This window comes from Pelophylax lessonae, assembly GCF_965119305.1.
Source record: "Pelophylax lessonae genome assembly, chromosome: 8".
Taxonomy (NCBI): Eukaryota; Metazoa; Chordata; class Amphibia; order Anura; family Ranidae; genus Pelophylax; species Pelophylax lessonae.
Window position 1 is genome coordinate 240,475,314 of NC_138775.1, and position 18,233 is coordinate 240,493,546.

An 18,233-nucleotide genomic window follows, 5' to 3' on the forward strand; every position below is an offset into this window, starting at 1 on the left:
GCGGGAGCGAGCCACGAATCTCTGAACTTTCCTGTTGAATCGTGACGCCAACAGATCCACATCCGGGGTGCCCCACCGTAGGCACAACTGGTGGAAAACGTCTGGATGGAGGGACCATTCCCCCTGATCCAGGGTCTGACGGCTGAGATAATCTGCCTGCCAATTCTCCACCCCCGGAATGAACACCGCAGAGATTGCTGGAACAAATCGTTCCGCCCAGCGAAGAATGCAAGCCACTTCTTTGGCCGCTCGGACACTCTTGGTGCCCCCCTGGTGATTGACATAAGCCACGGCCGTGGCATTGTCCGACTGGATCCGAACCGGGCTGCCCTGGAGCTGCTCGGTCCAGTGAATCAGACAAAGTCTGATCGCTCTCAGTTCCAATACATTTATCGGTAACCTGGATTCTTCCGGGGACCAAAGTCCCTGGACAGATAACTGACCGAGAATTCCTCCCCATCCGGATAGACTGGCATCCGTGGTCACTATCGTCCAATATATTGGCAGAAATGACTTTCCCTGGCTGAGCATCGGAGACCGAAGCCACCAGACCAGAGACTCTCTGGTCTGTTTGCTCAATCGGATCTGATTGTCCAGGGATTCCGGATTCCGATTCCATCTGAGAAGAATCTCTTGCTGAAGAATTCGGGTATGGGACTGGGCAAATGGGACTGCTTCGAACGAAGCCACATCAACCCCAGAACCCTCATGCAAGTCCGAAGGGAAGACCAGCTGTTGCACCATAACAACTGGACTGCTGATTGAATCTTTCGGAGTTAACCTACCGGAAGAAAAACTCTTGTCCTGACTGTGTCTAGAATTAGACCCAGATATTCGAGCCTCTGGGTGGGAACCAGAAATGACTTTTGCTGGTTCACCAGCCACCCGAATTCCTGTAAAGAAATCATAGTAATTTCTATGTTTTGTAGCAAGGTCTGAGGAGACTCTGCATGAAGCAGAAGATCGTCTAGGTAACCAAGGATCGATATACCTCTTTGGCGCAGAAGTGCCAACATTGGGGCCAACACCTTTGTGAAGACCCGCGGAGCCGTGGCAAGACCGAAAGGTAACGCCACAAACTGATAGTGGTTCTCCTCTACGGAAAAGCGTAGAAACCGCTGATGTCCTGCGAAAATGGGAATGTGAAGATAGGCGTCCTTGATGTCTATGGACGCTAGGACATCCCCTGGATGCAGGAAGGCTGCTACCGTGCGAATGGACTCCATTCTGAATCTTCTTATGTTGACGAAAGAATTGAGTGCTCTTAAGTCCAGAATTGGACGCACTTTGCCCTCTTTCCTGGGTATTGTAAACAGGTTTGAATACAACCCTTGAAACCGTTCTGTCCAAGGAACGTGGACTACCACTCCTTGTTGTAGTAAATCTGTGACTGCTCTCCGCAGATCTTCTAAACGATCTGAGGATAGTCGGATATTGGAAGGGAAGAATCGCGCCGGTGGGAGAGATCGAAACTCGATCTTGTACCCTGACCTTATGACTTCGCAAACCCATTTGTCCGGGATTCTGGAAAGCCATGGATCCGGGAACCGGCGAAGACGTCCCCCCACCCCAGTTATGGGTGGGGGCGCACCTTCAGGCTTTGGATGGTTTATCTTCAGGTCTAGAGGGGGCGGGCTTTTGCTTGCCCGACCAACGACCCCTGACGCCTCCTGCAGGAGCTTTGGAGGACTTAGTTTTTTCACCCGCGGGACGAAAAAAACCTCTTGTGAGCAGAAAAAGAAGGCCCTCGTCTTTGACGAGTTCCTCTACCTTTAAAATTTTGCGGTAAAAAGGTGCTCTTTCCACCCGTGAGATCTTTAATGATCTCATCTAAGTTGGCTCCAAATAGACGCTCTCCTGAAAAGGGGATATTAGCCAATGCTTTTTTGGAACCTTGGTCGGCTAACCAACCTTTTAGCCACAGTGTACGCCTGAGAACCACTGCTGAGACTGATGCTCGCGCCAATAATGGAGTGGCGTCTAACGCCGCATCACACACAAACTGTAACCCCTGTATCATTTGTTCCAGCAAATCTGATACCGCCTGAGGGACCTCTTCTAAGTCCCGGCGTAACCACTTGGTCCATTCAGTTACAGCCTGCGAAACCAGACCAATAGCTATTATAGGTCTGAAAGCTGATCCAATCAAGGAAAACATGGTGCGAGACATAGCTTCTATCTTGCGATCCACTGGATCTTTAAAAGACGGAGCGTCTTCTAAAGGAATAACCGTGGCTTTATTCAATCTAGCAATTGGTGAATCCACCACAGGTGGTTCTGTCCATTTCTTAATAAGGGTTTCCTCAAACGGATAACGCCTGTCAATGCGTTTAGAAATAGTAAAAGTGTGTTTTGGCAGACGCCATTCTTCTTCGATTGGATTGCCAAAACATTTGGGCAATGGAAAAACCTTCGCCACTTTGATGCGTTTTTTAGTCCCAAAAGGGATTTCAGTTTCAGCTATTTCCGATGGAATACCCTGTAACCTTAAGGTCTCTTGAACAGATACAATGAGTGCGTTTACCAACGCTTCCTCTCGGGCTATGGCGGATGCCGAAACATCCTCCTCACTGTCTGAAGAGACAGGACCTGAGACACCAATCCCAGATGAAGTACCTGCAACTGCAGAAATAGGCTCAGAGTCTGAATCCGAGGTTTCAGATAATAAGGGGTTAGGCGGGGGTCGCTTACTTGCGCCCTGTCCCTGACAAGCCACTTCCACCCGGGACACAAAAGTTTCCATAATAGCTGACAATGATTCAATTGTCAATGGGGTGCTGGAGGATCCCGCAGACCCCTCGAGGGGATCCGGAGGAGATACATGAGTGGCAGGGTCCATGTTAATACAGGACACCTTTGCCAGCAAAACAAAAAAACTTTTTTTTTTTTTTTTTGTGTGTCTCCCCCTAGCGCAATAGCGCCCCTCAGAGTACCTGCTTCTCGATCCCACAGAGAGAGAGAGAGAGGGACCCCCAAGGCTCACCAACCGATGCAGTGCAGTTTCCAACCAACTGCAGTCAGCGTCTGTCTTACACAGAATGGAAGGAGCTGTTTGCTTTTTCCCGGGTAGAAGGCGTGGCTCCGCCCCCTGTGTACGCCTTCCGGCGTTCCCAGCTCTCCACGAGGTAGCTGGGCTCACAAAACATGGCCGCCCCCATAGAAGAGACATAAGACTCCAAAAACATGGCGGCCAGCGTGACCTGAGGACATACATGCATTCGGTCTACGGCAAAATGGCAGCGGACCGCCGAAATCGTTTTCCCAGCACATCCACCTGCATCTCTGCTAAGAGGCGATATATGGATCTACAGAAGATACACTACACATAAGGTAGGATTATACCTCCTATGTCTGCTGTAATGTTACAGTCTGCTGGGTAGAGTGTTAGCTCTTAATTACAAGGGGGACTTGTAAGTATCAGATATATACTGACCATATATGGAGGGGCCCATAATACATACTGCCTCATAACGAGGAAAAAAGGGAACGTTACTCACCATACCAAACCGACAGGCACCCTCTCTTCACAATACCCTCTCCACCGGGGTGGGGGTTTGTTGACCACTCCGGACGCCTCGACTCTCTGGTACCTGGCGTCCAAGCGAGACTTTTAACTCGCAAGGTCAGTCCCTCCACTGGGACTCCGTCGCGGCCGACCCAGCGCGGAGCTCTGGTCTGCACGCGCTCGTAGGCAGAAACCGGGGTGACCACTGGATCTCAACATCCAGCCCGTCGCCCGGCCCCGCATACTTACTTGAATATGTCGCGGCCGACCAAGCGCAATGCCATGGTCTGCGCGCGCTCGTAGGCCGGCTGGGGTGACCACAAGTGTCGCCCAGTCCGGCATTTTTGCTTGAAGATCTCACAGGAAAAAAACACTGGAGAAAACTACCTAAAAAATGTCTTTTTCTTAAAGAAAAAAAGTCTTGCCAGGACCAAAAGATCCCAGCAAGGAACTTAGGTCCTTACTCCTGACTAGACAGAAAAAAACTGATTCCCTGTAGCAGAGAGAGGGAGGATATACCCTCAGGGACTGCCCCTAAGGTGGAGCCAGAACGTTTTGTCTTTCTGCCTAGTCCTACTCCTGCGGAGACAACATAACCCAGCTCTTGAGAATCAAGAAGACTACGTCTGTCAATGAGCGATAGAGAAAGGGGGGTTGTAGTCCTGTAGTTCAGAGCAGGGTAAAACGCAGGTGTTGTTGACAATACTGCCTGGGATTTAAATGCAGCAGCAGCAACTTTGTGAACACTCTACAGGAAGTGGGGAGCTCATCAGATATCTTTCAACAGGATCAACAGGTATGGGGAAGTGCGCATGTTTTGCATACTGCTTTAGCTTCTGTGTCCCTTCTATTCCTGCTTCACTGACCACTTTCCCACCAATACACCAGACAGCAATAAATTCCTGACATGATGTTCTGATCCTTCCACATTCTACCAAGAAAAGGTGTCTTTAATTCTGTATGATCACTGTGAATTTAAAGTCTTGTGTTTTATTTTTTTATAATTCCCTGCTCTGTGCAGTGGTTTTGCACAGAGCAGCCTGAATCCTCCTCTTCTCGGGTCCCTCTTCGTTGCTCCTGGCCCCTCCCTCCTGTTGAGTGCCCCCACAGCAAGCATCTTGCTATGGGGGCACCTGAGTCGACCTGCAGCTCCGTGTATCCATTCAGACACTGAGCTGCTGTTCTGCCCCACCCCTCTCTCTGCAGATTGGTTAACTGACTTTGATTGACAGCAGAGGGCGCCAATGGTGCAGCTGCTGTGTCTCAGCCAATCAGGAGGGACTGAACGGCCGAGGGACTGGTGGACATCGCTGAAAGAGATGGGGCTCAGGTAAGTATTAGGGGGCGCTGAGGTGGCTGCTACACACAGAATGTGTAAAATGCATTAAAATAAAAAAAGCTTCTGCCTTTACAACTCCTTTAAAGTGTTACTAAACCCACAACAGTAAAATCAGTCTGTATATGCAGTAAAGCATGCTTGTTATAGGAATCTAAGGTATAATCCACTGCATTGTGCAAAAGCGGATCCTTGTCTCTCTGATCATCCTCCTCTTTAACTGACTCCAACCCATCTCATGATAGAACAGAGCATTGGAAGTCAGGCCGCACATGCTCACTTTAGTGTGTATTGCTAGAGAGTTGTTTTTTTTTTTCTTGGGAGAGTGCATGTGACCAGCACAGGGCCAATCAGCACCCCTCCAGACAGAGGATCAGGGGAGAATAAAAACTCCTCCTACAAGCTTAAGCAGAGACTGATACAAGTCACAAGGCTGCTATATACCGCTGATAAGAAAAGATATTTAGCAGTTTATGTTTACTAAAATAACATTTCTGTGTTCTGTGGGAGACCAGGTATAGTGAATGCAGGTTCTACGTTTAGTAACACTTTAATGACCAGAGGTCATTGAAACTTAGATGCCCAAACCAAACATTGAAGTGTCTGTATGCATCAGATGACTTTACAACAACTCTATGACTTGTCAGTTTGACGGTGAGGTCTGAGTATTAGTACTAGGAACGCACACAACCTTAAAGTAGTATTAAATGTAAAATCAAACATAATATATTGCAGCTTACAAAATTAGATGTGGTGGCTGTATTAGATTTATTTTTTTAGGCGTTTTCCCTCTCTGTTTTCACCTGGTAATCTGGCCTGCAACACACAACCTGTTTTAGAGTGCCCCCACTGTGGATGACAAGAGCAACAGAGACCCTTTTGTCAGTCTGGGGGAAAGGGAGTGTTCAATGCACTAGCAGATTTAAATAAATACACAAGTTGAAGCCAAACTCCAGTTGACACTTTAAAGAAGTTACAGCAAACAGTTTTGTTATTTTTGGGTTAAATGTTTTACATAAATAAAAGTCGAGTTTTGTAAGCACCTTAGTTAGTGGTAAATGGTTTGGCTCAACCCTCTAACTGCTTTGTATGCAGGACAGCTTGTTCTGTTGAAAAGCAAGAGACTTAAAGGCTAGATAACCAGGTGAAAATACAGAAAAGAAAGCCTAAAAAAAAGAAAAATGAATGCAGTCATTACATCTAAGGTTTGGTAAGATGCAAAATAATAAATGCTTGCTTTTGGGTTTATTACTGCTTTAAATAATATTCTCATAGCACGACATTGGATGTGAGAACTTAAAACTGTGCAATGTGGTCACAAAGTGGTTATGGCCCCAATGGAGATATCTGCTCATTTCCTTCCCATTGACCACTGACATTAAGCCATAACATAAGAAATAAATCTCCACAACGTGGACAGAGACCACAACACAAACAGGAAGGAGGAATTTTATCTCCTCCTAAACTTTTCTAGTAAAACTGACAGACTTGTCACTTGAGGTTATGGTCGTGTTCTTAAGTTTAAATTTGATAGACGTATGTATTTTTTAGACTATGCAAAAAAGAGCACTTTAAGTGCTGTTCTGACATTAAAAGAATGACAGAGAAGGTTGTTCTGTTCAAGGACGATATATAATTTCAATCTTACCCTTCACAGAAAATATTTTTGCTGGAAATAAGAAGCCGCAGGTCCCAGTGATCTTAAAATGAACCTATCTTGTTCTTAAAACAGATTAACCACTTGCCGACCAGTCACTGGGACTGTACTGCGGCAAAGTGGCTCGATTCCATCCAGCGACGTAGACCTACGTCGCTGGACTCCTCCCCTTGTGGGTATGTTTTCAGTCACAGCAGGAGACAGGCCAGGGGAGGAGCGGCGGTGATCACGGCTGCTCTTCCCCGATTGTCGGGGAATCGAGTTTGAAGATCTGCCCGCTTGTGTAAACAAGGCGGCGGATCTCCTAAGTGACAAACAGTGACAGATTGCAGGGGTCAGCATAGCTGAACATGCGATCTGTCCCTGTGTCACTCAGTCACCTCCCCCCACACACGTTCGTAAGCACCAGGCATACATTAACCCCTCCCTCTCCAATAAAATTAACCCCTTCCCTGTCAGTGTCATTTTTACAGTAACAGTGCATATTTATAGCACCGATTACTGTAGAAATGTCACTGGTAACCCCAAAAGTGTCAAAAATGTCAGTCAAGGGTCCGATCTGTCCGCCGCAATAGCACTATCACTAACTACTGTCCTTATCTGTATTCTGTGATCTGTGAGATTGGACATAATACCTTAACCGGTTGCCGACTGCGCACAGTATATTTACTGCGGCATTCAGCCCCGGCCAGGCAGAGTGACGTAGATCTACGTCACCAGCCTGTCACCGGGTTTTGAGCCAATAGCGGGCGAGCGCGCACCCGCCCCGGCTCGTTCACAGAGGAGTCCACGCGTGTGACCGGCGGACCCGATGTCCGCCGGTCACACTACGATCGTCGGTAGAGCGGGAGAAAGGCGGGCGGCTTATGTAAACAAGCCGCCTGTCATTCTCCCCTGTGTAAAAATGGAGATCAGACGGTTCTACTATGTAGAACCATTGATCTGTTTTTACAATAGGAGACCTGTCCCACTACAGTTAGAAACACGCCCCTAGGACACACTTAACCCCTCCCTGTCCAATACAGTTAACCCCTTCCCTGCCAGTGTCATTTTTACAGTAACAGTGCATATTTATAGCACTGATTACTGCAGTAATGTCACTGGTACCCCCAAAAGTGTCAAAAATGTCAGTCAAGGGTCCGATCTGTCCGCCGCAATGTCGCAGTACCGCAAAAAAAAAAAAAAAAAAAACGCAGATCGCCGCCATTACTCGTTAAAAAAAACACCAAAAATTACAAAAATCTGTCCCTTTGTTAGTAAACGCGATAACTTTTGCGCAAACCAATCAAAATACGCTTTTTGCGATTTTTTTTTTTACCAAACATATGTAGCATAAAACAAATTGGCCGAAAATGTTAAAAAATTTTGATTTTTACATTTTTTTGGGGGGGAATTTCATATAAAAAAAAAAGTGAAAAATATTGTTATTTTTGCAAAATTTATGCTCTTTTTTTGTTTATAGCGCATGATCAAAAAATCGCACAAGTGATCAAATACCACCAAAAGAAAGCTCTGTTTGTGGGAAAAAAAGGACGTGAAATTCATTTAGGTGCAGGGTCGCACGACCGCGCAATTGTCCGTTAAAGTCACGCAGTAAAAAAAAAAAAAAAAAAAAAAAAAAAATCGCAAAAAACCCCCTGGTCAGGAAGGGGGTAAAATCTTCCGGGGCTTAAGTGGTTAAAGCAGAGTTCCGGCCACAGAATCGTTTTTTTTTTTTTAAATACTTCCCAAATAGTGATCCACCGCCCTTCATACGTCCGCTAATCTGGTTTTACACAGTTTAATAAGTAATTTGCAATCATAAAATCTTACTTTAGAAATCGCTTGCTGAGCGCCGCCATCTTTGTTGTGGTCACCCAAAGCTGCAGTATGAAAATGTATGCCCTGATTCCTGGTTCTTGCTGGATGGGGCAGATGAATGCAGCGCGAAATCTCACGCATGTCCAGTACTATGTGATCGGCATAGTAAGGGTTTCCATAGGGACGCCTATCATCGCGTTATTTCCTGTTTGCAAATAACGCGATGAGAGGAGCGGCCGGCTGCCTAAGTCACTGCTTATTGCCTCCTGGGAGTGATGAGTAAGAGCTCCCAGGACGCATTGCAGGACAGCAAGTGACGGCGCGGGCCGCAGAGGAAGGAAGTGGAAGGAAGGCAAGTATATTTTCTTCTGAAACAAGGTAAGTTAAAAAAAATCGGGAATATCCAATTGTTTTTCAGGTGACACTAAGGAAGCAGATGGCACAAAATCTATTGTGACGGTTTTGCGGCCGGAACTCCGCTTTAAAGTGGCTGTAAAGGCAAACGTTTTTTTCTATGGAAAAAGGTAAGAAACCTTTTAAGTGTAGCTTCCCTCGCAGCCCCCACTAAATACTCATCTGAGGCCGATTTTGGTCCAGAGATGGCACTGCAACAGCTCTTCGCACTTCTCCTGGCTCTGGGGGGGGGGGGGGGCTGAGCCAGGAGAAGTGCGAAGAGCTATTGCAGTACCTCTGTTCCACAACACATGGAATTGCATGACAATTGAAATAAGATTTTCTATGGAGGCCATTCACATATATGCAGTGCAATTCCGACACGACTTTGAAATGGGTCCTGTGCGAGGTGCAGTGCAATGTTTATCTCCATAGACCTGAATCGTAACTGCATGAAAAATGCTTGTCAGTCCTAAGATAACGCGATTCCAGGACATTTTCTACAAGTCTCTGCTTTCTGCCCAACTTCCCATTCCTGGACCATAACGAGAGAAAGGGAATGAGAATTGCAGCTGTGTACCCAAATCGCTGGCTAAATGCTTTGGAATCGACCCTAAACTGCATCAACTCGCACCGATCAAATCGTAGAACAAAACAGATCAGTGTGACTCTAGCCTTAGACTTCCTGGGAGTGTTGGATTCCTCTGTTGCCTATGAATTCTCTTTTTTCTGTACTTACACAGCAGGCAGTATATAGAAACACTTCACTTGGAAACAGACAAGGCACCAGATGTTAGAATGATCTGGGTAGCTATTTCTCATCCAGAGAGCAAAGATTCCAGAAACGTGCACAGGAAAGTTTAATGTGCACAAGCTCCTATATTAGGGCATTTTTAAAAAGGGCGACAGAATCTTTAAGAATCAGGAAAGAAGTGAGTCCTCTGATCCCAATCAAAATGATGCAATGACATTAACTATTAGGAGGAGAGGTGGTTCTGGAATGAGTCAGCCTTGCTGCACAGAGGAGACTAGAAGGAAAAAAAATGTGGATCAGTTAACCATAACAAGCAGGTGCCTATAGTCACCTTTAAAGCACAGATTTGGCTTTAAAAACAAGCACCTGAAAAGGACATTTTACTGTTCCTCCACTTTTTATACATCACCCCCACTGCTCTGGCTGACCTATAAAATGCACACAGCCAGAAACCTGCATGATGGTTCCATGGGGCCTGCAGTCCCTCAGCATGTCATTCAACTCCCATCATGCATATTTATCACTGCAGCAAAAAAGGTACAGGTTGTTTTCAGCAAAAACTATGATGATGGCAATCACTACTTTCTGCGGAATAACCTTCAGTACAAAGTTGGGAGACAACACAAGGTTATAACGGCTATTTCTAGATGCTGATTTTATGCAGGGTTGTAAATCTGCTGATAAGCCTTTAAGATTGTTTTATTAACAGCAAACTGGAGTTCCACACATGGGATTTCAAATCTACATACATAATGCTGATGGTTCTTTTGCGTGCTCACTCATCCTACTTAGTAACACTGAGAACCGTCAAGTAAAAGGGCAAAGAAATATTGTATTAACAGTGACCTGGAATACAACATTGCGATCAGCTTGACACCTTTCAAAATGTTATTTTTACTTTGGATAAAAGGGGGTGAAGCAATATCTCCAAAAGAACCTAAATTCACCCAAGAATTCTGCCAGTCAAGGTCTGTCAGCCTTCGCATGTTTGTTCCAGGCTTTGCTCATTAGTGTCAGTCAATCTAGTATACTACAAGGTATATCTTGAGGAATAAATTATGGAAATTAGGATTCACCTTCACCCTGGGGTTCATTGGCCTTTTAGAAGCACTTCCCTTGCAGAATGCAAGTATATAGTTGGAAAATGTTCCTTCGCCCTCTTGAGGATCTCCACATGCCGCTACCATCTGACGCTTCCAGGTGTGATGAACAGTGCTATCTGCCACATCTGTTGAATAGTAGTTATGGCCAGAGCTCTTCAAGACAGTGAAGATTCCACTCACTATTCCCTAGGGAAGTAAGGATTCAACCTCCTTTACCGGGTATTGTAAAGGTACTGACAGGCTGCAGTATTCTCTTATCTACATCCATTCAAAGTGCAGAATTTATAAAGCTTGTCTGAGCTGTCAGCAAACAGGGGGCAGAGAGCTGAAATACACACTGCAGAGCTCAGTGATGAGAGCTCTGAGAATGAACTGGAGGGAAGGGACACACCCCCCTTCACACAGCTCACAAGAACAGAGCGGTTGTGTTCATAATTGAGACAAGAACACATCATAGAACAGGAGCGATCAACTTTTTGAAGAGCGAGGGCCACTTAAGTGATTTGGTAACTGGTCGCGGGCCACAATGAACTATTGGTTTTCACCACCATACCACAAATGTAAACGAGCCCTACTGTCCTGAGCCCCCTATACGACTGCTTTAACACTGATATGCTGTGGTTTACCAGCAGCGGTGGAGCGGCAAAATGCACCTGCAATTTCCCTGCAGGTTAGCTGCGCTTTGCCATAGATGTCTATTATCAGGATATAACAGAAGTCTATGGCTCAGTGCAGCTAACCTGCAGAAAAGCCACAGGTTCACTGCACTGCACCTGCAGATCAGTGTGAAAGCAGCCTAATAACCCTTTTTTTTTTTTATAAGTGTTAATATGCCCATTGCAAAAGTGCAGTGTATGAGATGTTTAATACACTGACCTTTTCCTCTTCCAGCTTCTGCTGGCATTGCTCTCCAGGCTGCTAGAAAGGTCCCTGGTGAAGTGCACTTGGTATCACTTCGCCTGAGACAGGAGCCGGCGCTACAGAGGAAGCCATCACCTTATGCGGCTCCTGCTTCCTTCATGCACTCTGATGCTCTAGGATGGCAGGTCAGCAACCCATTGATTGTGGTCTGGGCTTGCCAAGCCCCCATCCCAAAGAATGGGCATGCACTTCCCTGGTTTGAGGTCGTGGGCCACATCAGAGGGCTCCACAGGTTGAGAACACTTGTTCCTGTCTGAGGTTTACAATCACTTAAATCAAGCTGTAAGAAGGTGACAACTCACTTCCCAGGCCGCCTGTCAAACACCCTCTAAAAAGCATTTAACTGCTAAATACTTTTCAGTGTTGGCAATTCTATCTACAAATGTAAATTGGCAACACACAGCATTTTTGGGGAGAAGCATCACCCCTTCCAAGTAGTGGAGAAGGATCTGGGGGTTTTGGTAGATCATAAGCTTAATAGCATGCAATGCCAACCTGCGATTTCCAAAGTGAACAAAGTCCTTTCTTGTACTAAGAGAGGTACAGACTCCAGGGAGAGAGATATAATTTTGCCCCTTCACAAGTCATTAGTAAGACCTCATCTAGAATATGCAGTTCAGTTTTGGGCATTATTTCTCAAAAAGGATATCAGGGAACTGGAGAAAGTGCAGAGAAGGACAACCAAACTGATAAGAGACATGGATGAGCTCAGCTATGAGGAAAAATTAGAGGGACTGAATGTATTCTATCTTGAGAAGAGGCGATTAAGGGGGGATATGATCAACATGTTCAAATAAATAAGTGGTCCATTTAGTGAACTTGGTGTTAAGTTATTAACTTTAAGGTCATCACGGAGGCCCAGGGGGCACTCTTTACATCTGGAGTAAAAGTGATTTAATCTCCAAATACGGAAAGGTTTCTTCACAGTAAACCTTGAAAATGTGGAAGACTCGATCAAGAGCTGCTTCTGGCCAGCTCAGTAGATTGCTTTAAAAAAGGCCTGGATTCTTTCCTAAATGTACATAACTGGATACTAACATTTATAGGTAAAGTTGACCCAGGGAATATCCGATTGCCTCTCGGGGAATCAGGAAGGAATTTGCGACGGTGTTCACCGTCACTGGAATTTAAGGACAGATGGGTGATGGTTTGGATTGCTTCATATTTGTCAGTAAGGTCTCTGACCAGGAAGTACCACTCCTAATATGGTCATTCCAGGAAGTTCAATGAGGAGACAATTTTGCTTTTGTCTGAGGTGGCTTTCCATTCACCTATTGTCAGGTGTGCTAATGAACTCACCTGTTGTCTGCTAAGGGATGTATTGACACTCCGAGTAATGTGTATTGGGGGCTCATTAGGGAACCATTGTTCTGTGTCTGGCTATTGTGTACATTGATTGCCCCCTGGGGCTTCTGTCTCATTACACATAACAGTCCTTCTGGTCAAGCTATCCAAACTGGACCAATCCCTGCTGACTCATTTTCAGTCCTCATTTGCATGGCTTAGGAGGACCTGAAGGGGAACTGCAGGTACTGTGCAATTGACAAATGAGAAAGCGGTTGTTGGGGGCAGGATGTTCCAAATTCTGTATAAAAGTGTGCTGTGTTCTTCCAATAAATTGTCTTCCTGTTTGAACTTACATACAGCCTGCTTGGTGTTTGTTCTAATGGATTCCGGATGGCACATGGCTGTAATTCGGATCCCGGAGCCTTGGTTGACTGAACCATCAGACGTTGCGATCTGCAAGCTGACTCACTAGAAACAGGGGAGTGTCGGGAGAGCGGAAGCGAGCGAGCAAGGGTCTTGTTACATTATTCTACTGCTGTGGCAAATTGGATCATGCTTTGCTGGGGTTTTTCACCTTCCTCTGGATCAATCATGGGTATAAGATTGTGTATATGGGATTGTATTTTTTCTTTTTTTTATTGATTGAACTAGATGGACTTGTGTCTTTTTTTCAACCTAAGTAATTATAAGTATATGTAACTAAGTGTCTTTTGCTAAACTAAACTACTCAACTAGTCCCACACTAGAAATACTACAACATAAAGGCTAATCATTTGGTCTAAGGCTCCATTCCCACTACCGCGACTTGTCAGGCGACTTGTCAGCCTGACAAGTCGCGGTCCATTGACTGCTACAGGACCCGTTCTAATAGGAGCGACACAAGTCGCTCCGACTTAGAAATAGGGTCCTGTACTACTTCGTGGCGACCTCGGAGCGACTTGCATAGACATTCATTATATGAAGTCCGTGCAAGTCGCGCCGAAGTCGCGGTGCACAGGACTTCACAAGTCGCCCCCGAAGTAGTACAGAGTCGTGCCGCTTCAGTGTGAATGGGCTCTAAAGACTCCTATACATAAAAAAATAAATAAATAAAACATTTTGAATACCAATATTTAAAATAACTAAAACTAACTGAAACATGGGATATTGGTGCCTTATATTCTTGTGGCAGACAATATTTAAAATAAAAGGTTTCATACTGTACCTTCATTTTTTTCAAACTCATCTAAGACTTTGTCCAAGTTACATGATTCTTCCTCAAAATAGTTCTCCATTTGTTAAGAACCTTTCAGGCTTAGGTCTGGACCTGTAAAAAGAGTCACAATTAAAAGGAAATCTACAAATCGCTTTAAAAGTTACCATAAACATACATAATGTTACCTGGTGATCCGGCCAGTAACCCACCACCTGTATTAGTAAGACACAACATCATCGTCAATCTTGGCGGGAGGGGAGTGTTGAATGTATTGGCAAATTTAGATACATTAACAAATTGAAGCAAAACCATAGCTCACACTTTATAATCAGTTACAGAATACAGTTTTTTCCTTTTGGGAGAAAGATTTGACATAAATTAAAAAAGTGATCATTATAAATCACCCCTGCCAGTGTTAGGTGTTTTGTCTTATCCGTGTAAACAGATACATTCTGCTGGAGAGCCTAAGCTTGTGAAAAACAGATTTGCTGGCTGGATCATCAGATGAAAATAGAAGTAAGGCATAAAAAGAAAAAATGAATGCAGCAATTACATCTAAGAATTGATAAGCTGCAATATAATAAATGTTTGTTTTGGGCTTAATACTGCTTTCAGACAGTTTATTACTATTGCTAGATTTACTGCTACGATACATGCCTGATAAAAAGGGTCCTGCGCTCCAAAACATTGCTCTCAATTGCAAGGCAATGTGAATGTGTGCAATGTGTGTGCCATCTAAATAAGGATTGCACAAAAGATCCAAAGCATATTTGTGATATATTTCCTCAGTACCAGTTGGCAGTTGCAGTAGCATCTGTAAAGTGGTTGTAACCCCTCACATATGCCCAGTGAAGTACCCAGCCTCAGATGATACCCAGAGATTAAACAAATCCTCCTACATAAGTTTTACTTGTTTATCCGCTGTCTTCCCCTTTCTACGCCCTTTGAAAAATGCAGATCGTGTTAAAAAATCTTTCTTTATCTTTCAGCAGTACATAGGGGTTCAAATCTCAGCTGGTTTAGCAGGAACTGGCTGAGTTTAGAACAATTAGTGGGCAGGCTGAATGTACCAAGTTGATCGGTCAACTTGGGTACAACCAGCCTGCCGGATTCGATTATAATTATCGCAAGCGGCCACCAGCGATAATCACGGTCTTCTCACGGCTGAGACGGCTTCCCCCGCCGGGAGAAGACAATGGCCCAGCAGGAGGGATTACCACATGAACACTGTTGATGTAGGAACCGAGCGAATTCGCTCTGTGTATGGTTGGCATGAGTGTCCTTTCTCTTTTGGTGCTTCATTCTTCTGCTATCAGCAGGAGTCACTTCTGACAAGTTTTCCCGACCCGAGATAAAATTTGTGATGGGAGGGAGGTCGGCACAAAGCTGGTCTATTCAGAACACAGCTCTGCATCCTTCTTTCATTCTTGTGATGTGTGTGAAGGGGGTGTGTCTCTTTCCTCCAATCAGCTCTCACACAGTTTACAAGAGCCCTAACTGCAGCTCTATGCCCCCTCCTCTGTGCTACTGACAGATGAAGAAGGATTTTACCACAATTCTGCACTTTTGGGGTGTAGGGAAGAGAAGACTGCAGATAAACAAGTAAAAAGTACATAGGAGGAATTGTTTCATCTCTGTGTATCTGAGGCCAGTCACTTCACTGGGTATATGAGAGGGTTTACAACCACTTTAATTTACTGCAAAGTCAAAAAACATCTCTACCCTGCCACAAAAAGGCAGACATTATTGTGATCTAACCACACGTCACTGGAGACTAGCAATTCATAACAAATTATCATACAATAGTCAGTGATGAAAGGAACTTGCCAGTGACACAAATGCTCTCCATTATCTGCAGGGGCGCCTAAAGCACAGAGTGCAGGGGAGCCCAAGGCACAGAGTGCAGGGGAGCCCAAGGCACAGAGTGCAGGGGAGCCCAAGGCACAGAGTGCAGGGGAGCCCAAGGCACAGAGTGCAGGGGAGCCCAAGGCACAGAGTGCAGGGGAGCCCAAGGCACAGAGTGCAGGGGCGCCTAAGGCACAGAGTGCAGGTGCGCCTAAAGCACAGAGTGCAGAGGAAACATTCTAGCTGTTGCACTGGCAGGCTAGTGTGGCATTTGGGCCTAGGGAATCCAGCAGAAGATGTAGGAATTGTGTCTTGGGTGCTCAATATTAGCAACACCAAAAGCACCAACTAATGCAGCTCTGCATTCATAAATATATTATGAAATGTGAGCAGTGTGAGTACCAGAACCTGACCTGCAATTAGCCTTCTGCAATTCCCTGTATAACAGAAAGGGAGAGGCAATACCAGGAGCTGAATTGCCACAAAAAATAAAGTCTGTGCTGGGTGACAAAACTGTGTAAATCTCAGAAATGGATAGACAAATACAAATCCTTTCGCAGGTAAAATGGTTTCCATATGCGTATTGCATGGCTGTTTGGCTGTAGTTTAGCCCTTAAAAGACTGTAGTTTAAACCTAAAAAGGTTCACCATCTTCGATGACCCAAGCTCAAGAAAAAGCAAAAACTTTGCATGATGACCTGTGCATACAGAGGATATTAAGCAATCAGAGGCCCGGATTCAAACCAAACTCTAAGAAGTGAAAATGTAAAACATTCCCCTAAGAAAAATGTGACTTTTCAGGCACTTTGTAGCAACACACATGTATAAGTTTAAAAAAAGACCAATTTTTTTGTTTCAAAAACAAAATTTCAGAGAAACACGTCAGCTGGAAGACAAACTACAGTAAACCCCGCACTATTGCGGTTCAGTTTTTGCTGTCCCGGTATATTGCGGGTTTTTTTGTAATGTTATTTTACTATATAAATCATTAAAAATGAAATATTTTTGTGTTTTCCATAGCTCTTGCTATGTCTCTCAGTATCTTTTATGTGTTTAAATGAGTTTCTATTGTTTTAAAAGTGTGTTTAAAGACCTTAAAATGCTTTTACACGTACAGTGACAGTAAAAAAAACATGCCTACAATGCATTTTAATAGGGTTTTTCTATTTCGCGGATTTTCACTTTTCGCGGCTGGGTCCGGAACGTAACCCCCTCAATGGAGGGGGGTTTACTGTATATCAATTATTACATTTTCGACAGTTTGTGTATCAGCAGTTTGTATGTCATATTTAGGCTGCATTCACACTTGAGCGTAGCGTTTTTTACCGCGATTTTACAGCGATTTTTACCGCGATTTTTTCAGGCGTTTTTCATTGACATCTATCAAAAACGCTGGTAATCAGCCCAAAAAGAAGCTCATGTACTTTTTTCAGCTACAGGCGTTTTGCAAAACGCTCAGATGTGAACAGGGGCCATTTAAATGAATGGGGTTTTACTTGTTGGGCGTTTTGGAAGCGTTTCTTTTGAGCGTTTTTGGAGCTGAAAACGCCCAGGTGTGAATGGAGCCTTATGGATTTTAATCTTTCAATTTTGTAACAAATAAAATTGGTCTTTTTTATACTTAACCATATAACCATATGTGTGTTGCTACGAAGTCTATATATTAGGGTGGCAGCTCTTATCAGAATCCACCCACTCATTGGTTAATATAAACTCTCAGAAGTGGGACAGTTTTGTGTTCCCAGTTATTGGACAGTTGCACATAATTAAATCTAATCCAAGTTTTGTTGCGTTATTAACCTCTGTATGGATAAGCCTGAGTGCTACTGCTATGGCCTGATAGCTTTTAAAGCGAAAACAAAAAGAGACATTTGAAACGAAACTGGATAATTTAAAACTGAAAAAGAAGGATTGACACTAGTAAAAGAAAGATGTATGAACAAGCATTTGAAAAAGAAAGCGGTTATTGGGGCCTGCCTTGTGAATTTTCTCTGTCTCGATGACAGATTCCTTGAAATGCATTTACAGGAGCTCTAAGGGCACTCAAGCCTCGGCAGAATGGCATTTTATTGCCTCCCTGAAATGTAATGAGCAGGCGAGAGGTCCTTTTCTTTGACAGAAAGACATAAAATTGTCCTAGCTGCAGTGTCAGAGAGAACAATTCATAGTATGTTTTTTTCTGGGAGATGGATCTCATTACATTGGGTCACTTTCAGCACACTTCTGCTACTGATGGAAGAAGAATTACAGAAGAGACGTATGGCCCTGGCACTGAGGCCCCTAGGAGTGTGACGTAAATTAATGACATTGGCTAAAATTAAACCACAGACCCATTTGCAATTCTCAGAAGAAATGACACATTAAATGACACAGTTGTAATATCATATGGGAATGCAGTATTAACTATGATGAGCTCCAAAAGAGTAGTAAGACAGCT

The 18,233-nt window shown here is 44.4% G+C and overlaps 1 protein-coding gene across 1 annotated transcript in view; it reads right to left on the reverse strand.

The window, feature by feature from the left end:
- The window catches only part of ZFYVE9 (zinc finger FYVE-type containing 9), a 176,434-nt gene that overhangs the window by 110,558 nt on the left and 47,643 nt on the right, over nucleotides 1-18,233 (reverse strand). Inside the window, exon 2 of the mRNA XM_082264974.1 lies at nucleotides 13,961-14,062. Within this exon, the coding sequence (XP_082121100.1) occupies nucleotides 13,961-14,030 (70 nt within the window). The 5' untranslated portion in view covers nucleotides 14,031-14,062. The remainder of the gene's footprint in view (nucleotides 1-13,960; nucleotides 14,063-18,233) is intronic.